General features: G+C 40.5%; 1 protein-coding gene across 2 annotated transcripts in view; it reads left to right on the top strand.

Moving 5' to 3' along the window:
- igf2r (insulin-like growth factor 2 receptor) overlaps positions 1–14,168 on the top strand; it is a 211,196-nt gene that overhangs the window by 31,004 nt on the left and 166,024 nt on the right. For both annotated transcript variants that reach the window (XM_085982001.1, XM_085982000.1), the window contains exons 3-7: positions 344–468; positions 2,026–2,124; positions 3,662–3,791; positions 5,742–5,859; positions 9,849–9,963. In XM_085982001.1, coding sequence (XP_085838127.1) covers positions 344–468; positions 2,026–2,124; positions 3,662–3,791; positions 5,742–5,859; positions 9,849–9,963 — 587 coding nt within the window. The remainder of the gene's footprint in view (positions 1–343; positions 469–2,025; positions 2,125–3,661; positions 3,792–5,741; positions 5,860–9,848; positions 9,964–14,168) is intronic.

Here is a 14,168-nt window from a genome sequence, read left to right as displayed (position 1 = left end):
AGTGATCTAGTTTTTCAGTGCTCGTCTTTTGTCAATGGTCCCCACCATTGGTGGTTGTACCTTCAGCCCTCAAAGCCGCATGCTCTGTAATTCCCTTCCAAATCCTGCCTGCCTCTCCACCCCTCTGCTTAAGACCCTCTTTAAAACCCACCTCTTCAATCAAGTTTTTGATTGGCCCTCCTCCTCATCATCATCATCATCGACTTGGTAGTCATTTGTTTCTTGCACCTCTTGGAATGTTTTTTTCAGCGTTAATGATGTCCTGTGAATGCAAGTTTAATATAGTAACTACATATCATAAGCACTGAATTAATTTAGTTAACATGTTTATTGCTTCCTGTAGGTGATTTTGTACTAAGGAGCAGGGGTGTACATCATTTTGAGTACAACACTACCCAGAAGTGTTCAGAACAAAACTCCTTTCAGACTGTCCAAAGCAGCATCAATTTCTTATGTGGGAAAACCTTGGTGAGTATGTGGTTTGCTGTGTCATCATCATATGACTATGTAGCAGATTAGAACATAGGTTAACATTTAAGTAGGCTGTTGAGGATGTGTTGTTTGAAGATCAAGTGTGGTTGTTAAAGATAACATCGGTTGAGTCATGTGAATGGTTTTTATAGAACTGGTCAGAGCTGGCTGTTCAAATTGTGTCCATCTGTGTTTCTATACTGTAGTAGCTTTTACAATGACTAAGCAATTTTATTTTGCTGCAATATTCTACTCCGATTATTTCAGATGCAGACTAGAGGGTGCTTGACATAAAAGTGGTCTGTGAACATTAATCTTTTGAATTCCTGTTGAAGTAAAACCAAAGCAGGATTCACGTGACAGATTTTATGCATTTCTGGCAGGCATTCTAGAACCCCATGTGCGGTCTTCATACGTGTGAAGCTCTGTATAGCTTCATCCATTTTCTTTCTTGCAAAATTTAATCTCTGACACAAGGATCAATTTGCTAGAGATTTCAGTCAGGGCTGATATTAAATATCCATGAATAGATGAAAAGATTTTTCTTTTAATACTGGATTGACTGAGGACTTCATGCTATCCAGATGCATGTATGGAGTCAAATATAGCTAATAAGTAGCAAAATTTAGAAATAAACTTCAAAAAAAAGTTAATCTTTACTATCTTAGTTTCCAATTTAAAATTGGTATAATGTGGAGTCCAAATTTTGAGCTTCTGTTTTTAATGACCAATCTGAGGAGCTTGTGCAGTCTGCTCAACCAATTGGGACTGAGGTCACAGTAAGTTCAGCCAAGACAGATGGGTTGAACATTATCAGGATGTAATGGCCCGATATGACATTGGTTTGGGCAGTCTCGACCCAATTCCTAATGGGTCTGAATTCATAGTACAAAACTGCCTGTAATTGGCGCTAAATTGCTAACTTACCTCCTGCAGCGGCCATAAGAATGGTTTGTCTGGGGAAGATGGAAAAGATCACGCTAGTCCAATACGGAGTGCTCGTCTGAACCTAACTCACTGCACTGGCTTGTACTGTGCTTGGGAAACAAAAGTGGGAAATATTCTCTTTCCAGTATTGAGTTTGCTTTTGGAAAATGCTTAGAAATTGCAATATTTGTCTTGACTGTACATGTCCTGAAGCAAATGATTTGATCTCAATAACAGCAACTTAATTTTTTATAGTTCCTTTCACATAGAAAATGTCCTGGGGTGCATTACAGCACGAGGACAGATAATAACTAGGGATAGATGAGAGGAAGGACATTGGCCCATGGAGGAGGATTGAAAGCTTGGTCGGAAACGTGGCTTTTGAGGATGTTTTTAAAAGGTGGCGAGCAGTTTGAGAGAATACTCTGTTCACTTAACCAAAGCTGTTTCACACTTTAAGGTTTCCACTGTTGCCCATTTGCTGGTATTGCATCAATTTGTGTTTAATATTTGCTCATTGCCAGCCTTGTTTCAAACTGTTTGCTACCAAAGAGCAGCTTTGTTATTTAACATCATCCTGCCAGTTAGGATAATTCTGATCCTAATTCATTTTAATTGTTTAACCAGGGTACCCCTGAATTTGTGGCAACTTCTGAATGTGTCCACTACTTCGAATGGAAGAGTTTTGTAGCTTGTAAGAAGAGCACCTTCAACCCTATGAAAGAGGTAAATGCAACTTCCTTACATTGGTTGGTTTGATTTAGAATTATTATGTTAACAATCGAATCTGAGTTTAAATTCCCAAGGGGGCTATAATTAATGAAGAAAATGACTGTATGGAGAGTGGACATTTTCCAAGTATAAGAGTAAAGACGTCTTAGTGCAATTATATTGGGCCCTGGTGAGACCACACCTGGAGTATTGTGCACCTTACCTAAGGAAGGATATACTTGCCATAGAGGGAGTGCACCAGACTGGTTCCTGGGATCGGGGGGGTTACATTGAGGGCAGGTTGAGTAGACTAGGCCTATATTTAGAAGAATGAGAGGTGATCTCATTGAAACATACAAAATTATTACAGAGCTTGACAGGGTAGATGCAGAGAGGATGTTTCCCCTGGCTGGGGAGTCTAGAACCAGGGGTCACAGTTTCAGAATAAGGGATTGGCCGTTTAGGACTGATGAGAAATGTCTTCACTTGGTGGGTGGTGAATCTTTGGAGTTCTCTACCCCCGAGAGCTGTGGAGGCTCAGTCGTTGAGTATATTCAAGACAGTGATCGATAGATTTTTGAATATTTAATGGAACCCAGGGATATGGGGATAGTTCAAGAAAGTGGAGATGAGGTAGAAGATCAGCCATGATCTTATTGAATGGCGGAGCAGGCTCGAGGGGCCGATTGGCTTACTCCTCCTATTTATGTTCTTAATTGAGTTTTAAACTGTTAACACTGTAGCATAGATGATTGAAATCTTCTCCATTGAATGAGTTATGTGAAATATATATTCCACATTCAAAATTAATCTTTATTGGCAGATGTAGCCACACTTGTATAAGTAAAATGACAAGATTGTTGGTAATGGCTTTCCATTTAGCACTTGAAATGTTGAAATCAAATACTTGTGATCATTTATGACGGTTCAGAAAATGGTGGTACTCATTTCACTGGACCACTTGCTGTTCAACGTTTGTAATGAACAGGCTTCAGTTGAGTCTGTCAGAGTTGCTGACATTTTGAAGCTATGTGATCTGTATAGCTGAAAGCTGATTTGCATTAGGTATTGGTGGTTTCCAGTATATTTTTCACGTGCCGTTTTGAAGCGGGCTCTTCAAAATGATCAATGCGAATAGGCCTTTTTATTAAAAAAAAAGTCTTATCCCCACCTGTTTGAAAAATTTCCAAATGCATTAAGGCCAATTTTTCTCCACCCTAAAATGTAGAGGTGCCTCTTGGGGAATGTACATCAGAAAATTGCAGGAATGCTCACCTCATTTTCCATCTATTTAATTTTAATGGACGGAAGATTGCAGGAATTACACCCTCAATTTCCTGATATGCGCAGCTGATGAATGAGGTTTCCTGCGTGGAGCATGCATTCATCAAAGCAGCGGTTTGTGTAAACTGTTACCAGTTTTTATATTTGTGCAATGTTTGTTGACTGGTCTAATTGTCACATGTTCACTAAATATTCCATAGACGTTCTTCATTTAAGCTTTAAGAACACTTTTATTAACCTTTGCTTACAAATTAACATGTTTTTTAAGGTTCCCTGTTATGTGTTTGATGAAGATGGGAAGAAACGTGATTTAAATCCACTGATAAAGAATTCTGGAGGCTATTTGGTTGATTCCCCTGAGGATGATGACTTCTATATCAATATTTGTAGAGATATAGGTCAGTTAACATTTCATTTCAGCTAATGAATTTCTCTAGCTTGCATAGTTTATGAACCTTGTACCTCATTTATTTTGACACCAACTTGCAGTTGTATAATATAATATAATATAATATAATATAATATCCCTTATTGTCTCTTGGGAAATCAAAACCGATATAAGGACATGGAAGGGGGGGAAGCTAATTCATAAACTAATCAAGAGAGGATAAAACCGCTTGTCTGGATGGATTGCAACCGCGCATATTAAAAAGTTGGGGAGAAGATCGCAGAGGCACTATTACATATATATAAATAAAAATTCATTGGAAAAGGGAATAGTGCCAGAGTATTGTCGGACAGCTTATGTGATTCCTATATGGGAGATAGAACAAGTCCAGGGAACTATAGACCAGTTAGCTTAACATCGGTGGTAGGGAAGGTAATGGAATCCTTACTTGAAGATTTAATAGAAAAACATCTAGAAACTGAAAATATAATACAATCAGCAATGTTCCCTTTATATTTTCCTTCAATTTTTGTTTTGGGTGCGCGGCCCTGTGTGGCCCATTCAAAATACAGCGCATGCGCGGTTTTTCCTATTTAAAAGCCGGTGAGCCGGCTGTGTGGGAGCTGCAGAGTGCTGCGTGGTCGCACAGCTTAAAGGGAACATTGGTAGCCAGCACAGATACCAAAAGGGAATGCCATGCTTGACCAACCTTATTGAATTCTTTGAAGAAGTAATATAAAGGGGAAATAAGGGTAATGCAGTAGACGCAATATGTTTGGATTTCCAAAAAGCCTTCGATAAGATACCACATAGTAGACTCGTGACTAAGGTCAGAACATGTAGAGTCAGGGGACAAGTAGCAGAATGGATAGCAAGCTGGCTACAAAACAGAAAACAGAGTAGGGGTTAAAGGTAGTTACTCAGACTGGCAAATGGTGGGAAGTGATGTTCTGCGAGGATCGGTGCTGGGATCATTGTTGTTCAGCATTTACATAAACTATTTTGACTCTAATCTGAAGTACAATTTCAAAATTTACAGACTATACCAAATTGAGGGGTTGTAGTTAAGAGAGGAGGACTGTGACAAAATACAGGAAGACATTAATAAACTGGCAGAATGGGCGTGTAATTGGCAAATTAATTTCAATATAGCTAAGTGTGAGGTAGTACATTTTGATAGGAAGAATAAGGCGGCCACATACTCCTTGGAAAATAAGTGTCTAAATGGAGTAGAGGGGTCTGGGGGGTACAGATACACATCACTAAAAGTAGCGACGCATGTTAATAAGGCCATTTAAAAAAAAAAAAAAAAGCAAACCAAGCACGAGTTTATTTCTAGAGGGATAGAATTGAAAAGCAGACAAGTGATGTTAAACTTGTATAGAACCTTGGTTAGACCACACTTGGAGGACTGTGAACAGTTCTAGTCTCTGTTATTATGAAAAGGATATAGAGACACTGGAGAAGGTAATCAGAACTGAGGTGTTATACATATCAAAGTAGGCTGGGGTTATCTTCTCTAGAAAAGAGAAGACTGAGAGATCTTTAAGATTATGAAAGGGTTTTATAGGGTAGATATAAAGATGCTTCCACTTGTGGGTGAGACCAGAACTAGGGGCCATAAATATAAAATAGTCACTAATAAATCCAGTATTCAGGAGGAATGTCTTTAGCCAGAGTGGTTAGAATGTGGAACTCGCTACCACACTGAGTAGTTGAGGCGACTAGCATAGATGTATTCAAGGTGAAGCTAGATAAGTGCATGAAGGGGATAGGAGGATATGTTGATAGGGTGAGATGAGGTAAGGTGGGAGGAGGCTCGTATGGGGCATGGACCTGTTGAATGGCCTGTAAATACTTTGCAATACTTTATAACTTTGAAATGAGATAATACAGTGCCATTGGGGAGTTCTCAGTTCTGCTAATTTTAATAGTATATTTGTGTCTATTTAATTGCCAGCTCCTTCAGGGAAAACCTCAGCATGTAAACCTGGCAGCAGTGCCTGCTTATTGAAAGGATTGACCGCATTTGATGTTGGCCGACCAACAGCTGCTTTAAAACTGGTTGGTAAAGACAGGTATGCAGTACAACTTCAGAATTCCAAGTACGACACTTGACTGCATGCGTTTATACAATATATTTTTAAAAGTTGGAGCTGCTTTTACCCTGTGATTACATAGAAACCACTTAGTGTAAACCTTCAACTGTAACCTGAATTCTGATAATTGGATTCTTTGTAGTGAGCTATCTGAGGCCATGATATAATGAAGTGAGAGCTACTGTAATTGAATGTTCGTAAATGTATCAATGAATTTCTTGTAAGATGTTGGATACGAAAGAACACCAGGATAATGTTTTACTATTCCTTTTATACTATGCTAAGCCTGCATTTTCTCATGTTCTGATACACTTTTAGTCAGAGTTGCTTTGCAACTTTCCTAATCCAAACTACATTTTATCTTTGAATGGAGCTCTATGATAATTTACAAGTAACCCAATGTATTTAACAACCATATTTTCCTTACTCTAACTTTCTCTGGAATCTTTAGAATGGTGTATATTGGCGCGGAATTTGCGGTTGTAGTGGTGGCAAAACTGTTGGCGCTCTTGCAGTCATTACTCTGTGAAACTGATAGCAACTTATGGCATCCGCAGATGTGCAGTTAGTTGTGGACACCTGGAAGTTGCTGTCGGTGATACCCTGCTCCTCCACAGGGTGCGCTGTTGCAGTCTTCACAGATGGAATCAATTAGAAATCAATGATTTGACATGAACTTCAACTTTTTATGGACTATTCCCGCTGTTGAAAAAATTAAACCTATTGAAGGAGGTGTAACTTTTTAATAGCGTGCTAAGTCATAATTACTGCTGAACAACTTCTCTGGCCTTGAAAAGCGAATTTTATTTTGTGGAGTGTAATTTGCTGACTAATTCCAAATTTTTTTAAAAATATATTTTTAAAATTTTGATATTTCAGCTTCTGCCTTAATCCCATGTGTATGTCCTAATCTTTATTTTGCTTTCTGTAAAATTATTTAAAAAGTGAATAATGAAACTTGCTTTTTACTTCCTGATTTGCTGTCTGAGAGAATCATCACTCTTGCTGAACACCACAGATCCCCTACAGAAAGTGGAAATCAATACTTTGTGGACAGCTTTCTTAGAGGTCAGCGGCAAGCGCTGTCACTTCACTGCTGACTGCAAAATCCTGGCCATTGTCTCCATCCTCTGGGTCCACTATCTTAAGTCTACAGATAAGTGGAAATAAACATGGGATTGACATGGGGGTGGAAATTGCTTAGACATTTTGACTGGCGACTAAATGCAAGGCAAATGAATGCATGCATGTTCATTGTGGGTATATTCAGACACAGGTCTTTTTGTACACTCTTTACTGCTGTTTGGGTAGTTGACATAATTGGGAGGGAGAGGGGGTGGTGCAAAGAATGGAAGAGAGATTTTGGAATCTCAACTTGGGGCCACTTCTGTTACCTCCCTGATCAATCCGGTTGCAAATTTGAGGCTGCTTAACTGGCTGTGGATTGCAAATGGAGTTGCTGAAGCTACTACACAAATGAGTGGCAACATTGCCATTCCACCAAAATGTTGGCAATACTACAATGATGCATCTGTAGATGAAACCAGAGATTCTGGCCACCAGCTACATAGCAGTTTGTTTCTGCAGCATTGTGGAGACCCCTACAAGGGAGGTGTTTCAATTTGTCACTAGCAATCCTATTAGCTTGACTAATGGCAGTTGGAAGTTGGTATGTGTGCGCAGATTTGGAATGCAGAATTTGATCTCTTACTGATGTTCCAGAGCAATGAAGACCGCACTGCAGAGCACACTCATGTTTTTTATGCAGACTGATATACAGGAAACTGTTATATCCGGCACCGACGGGACCGAGCTGTTGCCGATCTATCAAAACTGCCGGACATACAAAGTTAATATTGAAGCATACGAAGATTTTCATCTCCGTATCTGACAACAAACACTGTTGCTTAGCAACAGCTTGTTAACAGTCGGCCCGTACCTTGGAAGCATCTCTGTAGCTTAGCAACAGCTTCAGAGAGACTTTCCAGAGCCCGACTGTTGAAAACAAAGCCACGAGAAGAAAAAAAACCTACGAGAAGAAAAAAAAACCTAACAAAACGGCTCCTGATTTCTGCCGGTAGATCGAGGTCTCCGGACATACAACCTCCGGATAAATCAAAGTTTCCTGTATTGGAAGAAAAAAAAAGACTCCGTATCTTTGATGTCGTGAATGATGAGCCAGACAGTCTGGAACTGCACAGTTCGCGATGAAAGGTGTAAATGGGCCAGATTATGTGGTCAGTAACGAATGCCGTTGGACTTGCACTTGCCCAAAGTCTTTCTGTGGGCTTTTGCATTGGAAGTTCCTCTCCGCCAACCACCGTTTATTTCTCCTATAAAATCTGGCCCAATGTGTGTCCAATGCAGTTCTGAAGTAGAGTAAACTTTTGTTTTGATTGTGCTTTTAAGTATACTATATAAAAAGTTGTAAAGTTAATTTAGGACAGAACACAGCGGGGACCCCATTTGAAATGCACTCTGCATTTTGTATTTGTATAGTAGGCGCTGTGCACAGCGAGTTCTCAGTTTCTGGAAATACAGTGAGCTTTGTCCAAGATTTCTAGTTTTCATGCTATTTTAATCTTGTAATGGAGATAATTGCACTTCCCCAATTGAATTCTTTATCATTGTACACTTGTTGAGGTTTCATTTCACTACCCTTTGGTCTCCACACGTCATGTACCCAGGGGCCTTTACCAATTAAATCTTGACTTGACTTAACTCTTGATATTTTTTTCTTTCCAGTTCCTCAATCTTTTTTCTTCGCCCTCTCTCTACTTGTTTTCTCCGTCCTTCTTTTTTTTTTATGTTGCTCTCTGTGCTTTCCCGCGTGAATGCGCTTACTCTCTTCGGTCCCTACCCCCCTTGCACACTCCTCGCGTGCCCTTTCACCGCGGTTCATTGTAGAACATCCGAGAAGTCAAAATTTGGAACAAAAGGGATTCTACCACTTCATTATTTTCACCCACTGTTGTATCCTAGGAGTAGCTTTGATATGCAATGTTGGCATTTTTATTGAGAAGTTGGGTAAACTGTTGAAAAGGCGACTTTAAACCTTCTAATGCTGTTAGTGAGCAACTGAGCCATTCAAACAAGAAGAAATGCAGCTTAACTATCAGGACTGTGTTGTTAGCCGATCTCAGCAGGGACGGCAGAAGAAGTGCTAAACTTGGCTTTGGCACCCCGGGAGAAAATGGACTAAATTTATTTCCCACTTGCGATGGGCATCAGACGACTTCTACTAAATGTGTGTGTGATATACAGGAAGCTCTTTCTTTTTTATCCGGCACCGACGGGACCGGTGTGGTGCCAGTTGATCAAAAAGTCCGGATTACAGAGAGGTATACTTACCAAGGTACGAGAGCCCTGTACACGGCCACAAGTGCAGGAGCCCCGGTTACACGGCCACAGATCCAGGAGTCCCTGTTGCACGGCCACAGGTGCAGGAACCCTGGTTACACGGCCACAGATCCAGGAACCCTGGTTACATGGCCACTAATATGTAGTAAAATTATCTGAACCTGCTCCTGAATTTTGCCGGTTGAGATTTCTGGATATTTAGGTGCCGGTTAAAAGAGAGTTTCCTGTAGGTGGTGAGGACTGGATTACACACTGCTGTGATGCTACCTGTATCCAAATACTTGCTGTCAAGACTTGCTCAGTAATAATGGCTTCATGGACATGGCATTGAAGAGCTGGTGCCCATGGAACTGCACCCCAGGAAGGAGTTGACCTCTTCTGAAGGAGAGAGAATTAGCAAAGTAAAAGAACTGTGCTAACTTTGCAGATCATAAACACAGCAGTATTCCTAACCCTTGTTTTTCTCAAATAATTGCTTTGGTCTTTGTGTCATGAGCCCTTTTTTCAAATTTCAACATGCTTTTTTTTAAAACTAGTTATAATATCACCTTGTACAAGTAAACCTCAAAAGGCTTGAGATTTTAACTACATTCTTCAATTTGTTTCAGGTTAGTACTTCACTATGCCAAAGAATATACTGGAGATGAGAAGTCACCAGCGTTTTGTGGCGATCATAAACCTGCAGTCACCATTATGTTAATCTGCCCCTCTGGGAGAAGAGAGGTTTGTAGACAAGGGCTGAAAGCATTTGTATTTGTATTAAAGATGAAAGCTGGTCTTTTCTGGGGTGAGGTGAGGATGATGGAGGAAAAGCACAATTCTGTTTCCCTCGCAAGCTCATAACCTCCATAAACTGAAGGAAGCATTTTGATCATACATTTTTCATAGTGGTTGGTGCTGTTAATTTATTGGGGCTATTTGATATCTGCCCAATTCTGCCTCCATAGTAGAACATCTTACTATTTTAAGATTTTTCATTTGATACCCAGACTAACTGTTGCAAGAGGGTGGTGCCTACCTCCAGAACTGTTTAGTGACCTTCTCTTTGGGAGTTTTGGCACTTAATTGACCAGACCAGATTTTGTTTCAAGTTCATATGCTTCCTATAGTATTTCTACAGAAGATAACCTTTGTTTAGTTAAATTATTTATCCTTTGTAAATTGGGAAATTATGTACACTCTATGCATGTAATATGCAATTATTAAATCCTGGTATGAAAAATTCTGAATTTTGTACAAACCTAAATTTGGATTCTACAGTATTCATTTCAAAAACCAGTCACACTTTAATTTGTAATGGTGACGGAAACTGCCAGCTTTCCCAGCCCCAGCAAATTATTTGCATTGTTTATTTTGTTGCCAATTAGCCTTCATGATAAGCCAACCTACTTTTAACCATTTTTGAGGACTGCAGTAGCATTGCTGTGCCAAAGCCAGTCTAACCAAGACAGCAGTTGACTTGTGAAGAGAGTACGGTGGAACTGCTGTTATCTCCACTCCAATTATCCAGGTTCTTGATTTGTCCAGTAGACTTTTAGTGGAAATCAAGGTTGCCAGAAAGTTATTTTTAACAAGGAAAAATTCGTGAAAGATAGTTTCCTTTGGTCATTAAAGCAGAACGCTGAGTCTTAACTGACAGAGTGTGGAGGAAGAAGTGAAAATTTGCTGAACTGGCATTAGCAATTTAAATAGTGTGCCAAGAGATGAAAATTGAAATCGTGAATTAAGGACCAATATTACAATACAATGGAACCTCGATTATCTACCAATTTCCATCATCTTTCGTATGCTAGTAGCAAATCAAATGTCGGTATCAGATGTCCATATCCAAGTCAGATATCCAGGCAAAAGCTTCTGGTGTAACAGCGTGGATATCTTGTAGGCTGCCTTCGAATTTCCTCTGAAGGCAGTGCTCAATGATGTGCTCCAGGATCTGATGAGGAGCTCCACATTTGCATGATGGGGATGCTTTAATCTCCCATCTATGGGAGAAGATGGCAGCATCTACCATGACTGGTTCTGAGGCAGCTGATGGTTGTCCACTGTTGGCGAAGAAGGTTTGATCCTTCAGGTTGTACTATGGGGTCCTCTAAGGAATGCATTCCACATGTCAGTTCTTCCAAGCATTTCGCCATCGGTCATCAAGGCTGAGGGGAGATCGCTGAAGGGCTTCGGCAACGGTCCAAAATGGCCTTCTAGATTTGAGACAGGTTGGTGATAGGTTGTTCAAGCTGGCCTGGATTGGCATGTCTTTGCTGGTGTAGTGGTTGTATTCTCTGGAGACTACATATTTGCGGCGTTGGTGTGATGTTTGCAAGCGCAAGCAGTCAAGGTGTTGGTGTTAATAAAAGCGTACCAGTGATAATTCTCGTGGAATTCAGCTGGATATCCAGGGATTTACTATGTGGACTTGATAGCCATGCTGGAGAGCAGTACTCTGCTGTAGAGTACACCAGGGCAAGTGCTGCTGTATGGAGGGTTTGAGCGTCTGCCCCCCATGTGGATCCGGCGAGTTTCTGGATCAAGTTGACCCTACTCTTTAGTTTCTTCCCAAGGTCTATATGACCGGGTGCGATCAAGCGTGACTCTTAAATAGGGTTTTCTGGCATGGTTTAACTCTGCGCCACAAAAGGAGGTTCAAAGCTTGGTTTGCATGATGGGTGTTAGGAACAGGAAGAGGCTATTCAGCCCCTTGAGCCTGCTCAGCCATTCAATGAGATCATGGCTGATCTGCGACCTAACCCCATATATCCGCCTTTGGCCTTTATCCCTTAATAACTCTGGTTAACAGAAAGCTATCAATCTCCGATTTAAAATTAACAATTTTATCTTTCATCAATTGCCATTTATGGAAAGAGTTCCAAACTTCTACCACCCTTTGTGTGTAGAAGTGTTTCCTAATTTCAATCCTGAAAGGTCTGGCTCTAATTTTTAGACTATGCCCCCGAGTTGTAGAATCCCTAACCAGCGGAAATAGTTTTTCTCTACCTACCCTATCCCCTTTAATATTTTGAAAACTTCGATCCGATCACCCCTTAACCTTCTAAATGATAGGGAATACAACCCTAATTTGTGTAATCTCTCCTCATAACTTAACCCTTGAAGTCAGGGTATCATTCTGGTAAACCTACGCTGCACTCCCTCCAAGGTCAATATATCCTTCCTAAGATGTGGTGCCCAGAACTGCTCACAGTACTCCAGGTGTGGTCTAACCAGGGTTTTGTATAACTGCAGCATAACTTCTACCCCCTTGTATTCTATTCCTCTAGATATAAAGGCCAGCATCCCATTAGACGTTTTGATTATTTTCTGTACCTGTTCATGACATTTTAATGATCTATGTACCTGGACCCCAAAGTCTCTTTGGACCTCCACTGTTTCTAGCCTTTCGACATTTAGAAGGTACCCTGTTAAATCCTTTTTAGGTCCAAAGTGGATGACCTCACATTTGCCTACATTGAAATCCATTTGTCACAGTTTTGCCCATTCACTTAATCTGTCGATACTCCTTTGTAATTTTGTGTTTCCATCAACACTGCTTACAATTCCACCTATCTTTGTGTCGTCGGCAAATTTGGGTATGTGACTTTCCATGCCATCATCTTAAGTCGTTAATAAATACTGTGAATAGTTGAGGCTCCAACACAGATCCCTGCGGGACACCACTAGTCACATCCTGCCAATTTGAGTACCTGCCTGTAATCCCTACTCCATGTCTCCTGCTGCTCAGCCAGCCCTAACCAGGTCAATAATTTGCCCTCAATTCTGTGGGCTTCTACCTTAGTTAACAGTCTCTTATGTGGGACTTTATCAAATGCCTTCTGGAAGTCCATATAAATAACATCCATAGACATTCCCCAGTCCACTACTTTAGTCACCTCTTCAAAAAATCATCAGGTTTGTCAGGCTTGACCTATCTTTCACAAATCCATGCAGGCTCTCCTGATCAACTGAAAATTTTCGAGGTGTTCAGTCACCCTTTCCTTTAATTATAGACTCTAGCAATTTCCCAACAACAGATGTCAGGCTAACTGGTCTATAATTCCCTGGTTTCCCTCTCTCTCCATTTTTAAATAGCGGAGTGACATGCGCAATTTTCCAATCTAAAGGAATGGTTCCTGAATCGAGAGAACTTTGGAAGATTATAGTTAGGGCATCTGCAATGTGCTCACCTACTTCCTTGAAAACCATTTGGTCCTGGGGATTTGTCACTCTAGTGCCATTATTTTCAGCATTACTGTTTTTACTTTAATTTTATTGCGTCCCTGTCCCTGATTTAGTTTCCTTGGGATTTCTGTTATGCTATCCTCTTCCTCTACTGTAAATACTGCTGCAAAGTAATTATTAATCATGTCCACCATTTCTTTATCATTGATATCCCCGCTTTCAGTTTTTAAGGGGCCAACATTGCTCCTGACTACCCTCTTTTTTCATAAAATATTTTTTTTTACAATTATATTAATATCCCTTGCAAGTTTCCTTTCATACTCACTTTTTGTAGCTCTTACTATCTGTTTTGTGACCCTTTGCTGGTCTTTGTATCTTTCCCATTTGCCAGAATCTGTGCAATTTTTTTTGCATTTTTGTATACTTTTTTGCTTTAAGCTGTCCTTCACTACTTTAGTTGTCTGTGACTTTTTGGCAAGTAGAGCTCTTGCCCCTTGGGTATAAACTGGTTCTGTATCACATTCAATTCTTTTTTGAACATCTCCCACTGATCATCTGTCGCTTTCTTCTTAGGCAGTCCCTCGGAACCGAGGATGACTTGCTTCCACATTAAAAATGAGTTCGCAGGTGACTGATGCGTCCAGTGCGGGACCTACAGTCTCTGTCACAGGTGGGGCAGACGGTGGTTGAAGGGGCAGGTGGGTGGGGTGCTTGGGTTGACGTGCGCTCCTTGCGCTTGGCTTCCGCTTGCTCCTGGCGAA

The sequence above is a fragment of the Somniosus microcephalus genome, chromosome 3 (genome assembly GCF_052327205.1).
Source record: "Somniosus microcephalus isolate GS21.2 chromosome 3, FLI_Smic_1.0, whole genome shotgun sequence".
Classification (NCBI taxonomy): Eukaryota; Metazoa; Chordata; class Chondrichthyes; order Squaliformes; family Somniosidae; genus Somniosus; species Somniosus microcephalus.
This window is presented reverse-complemented; position numbering and strand designations above follow the sequence as displayed.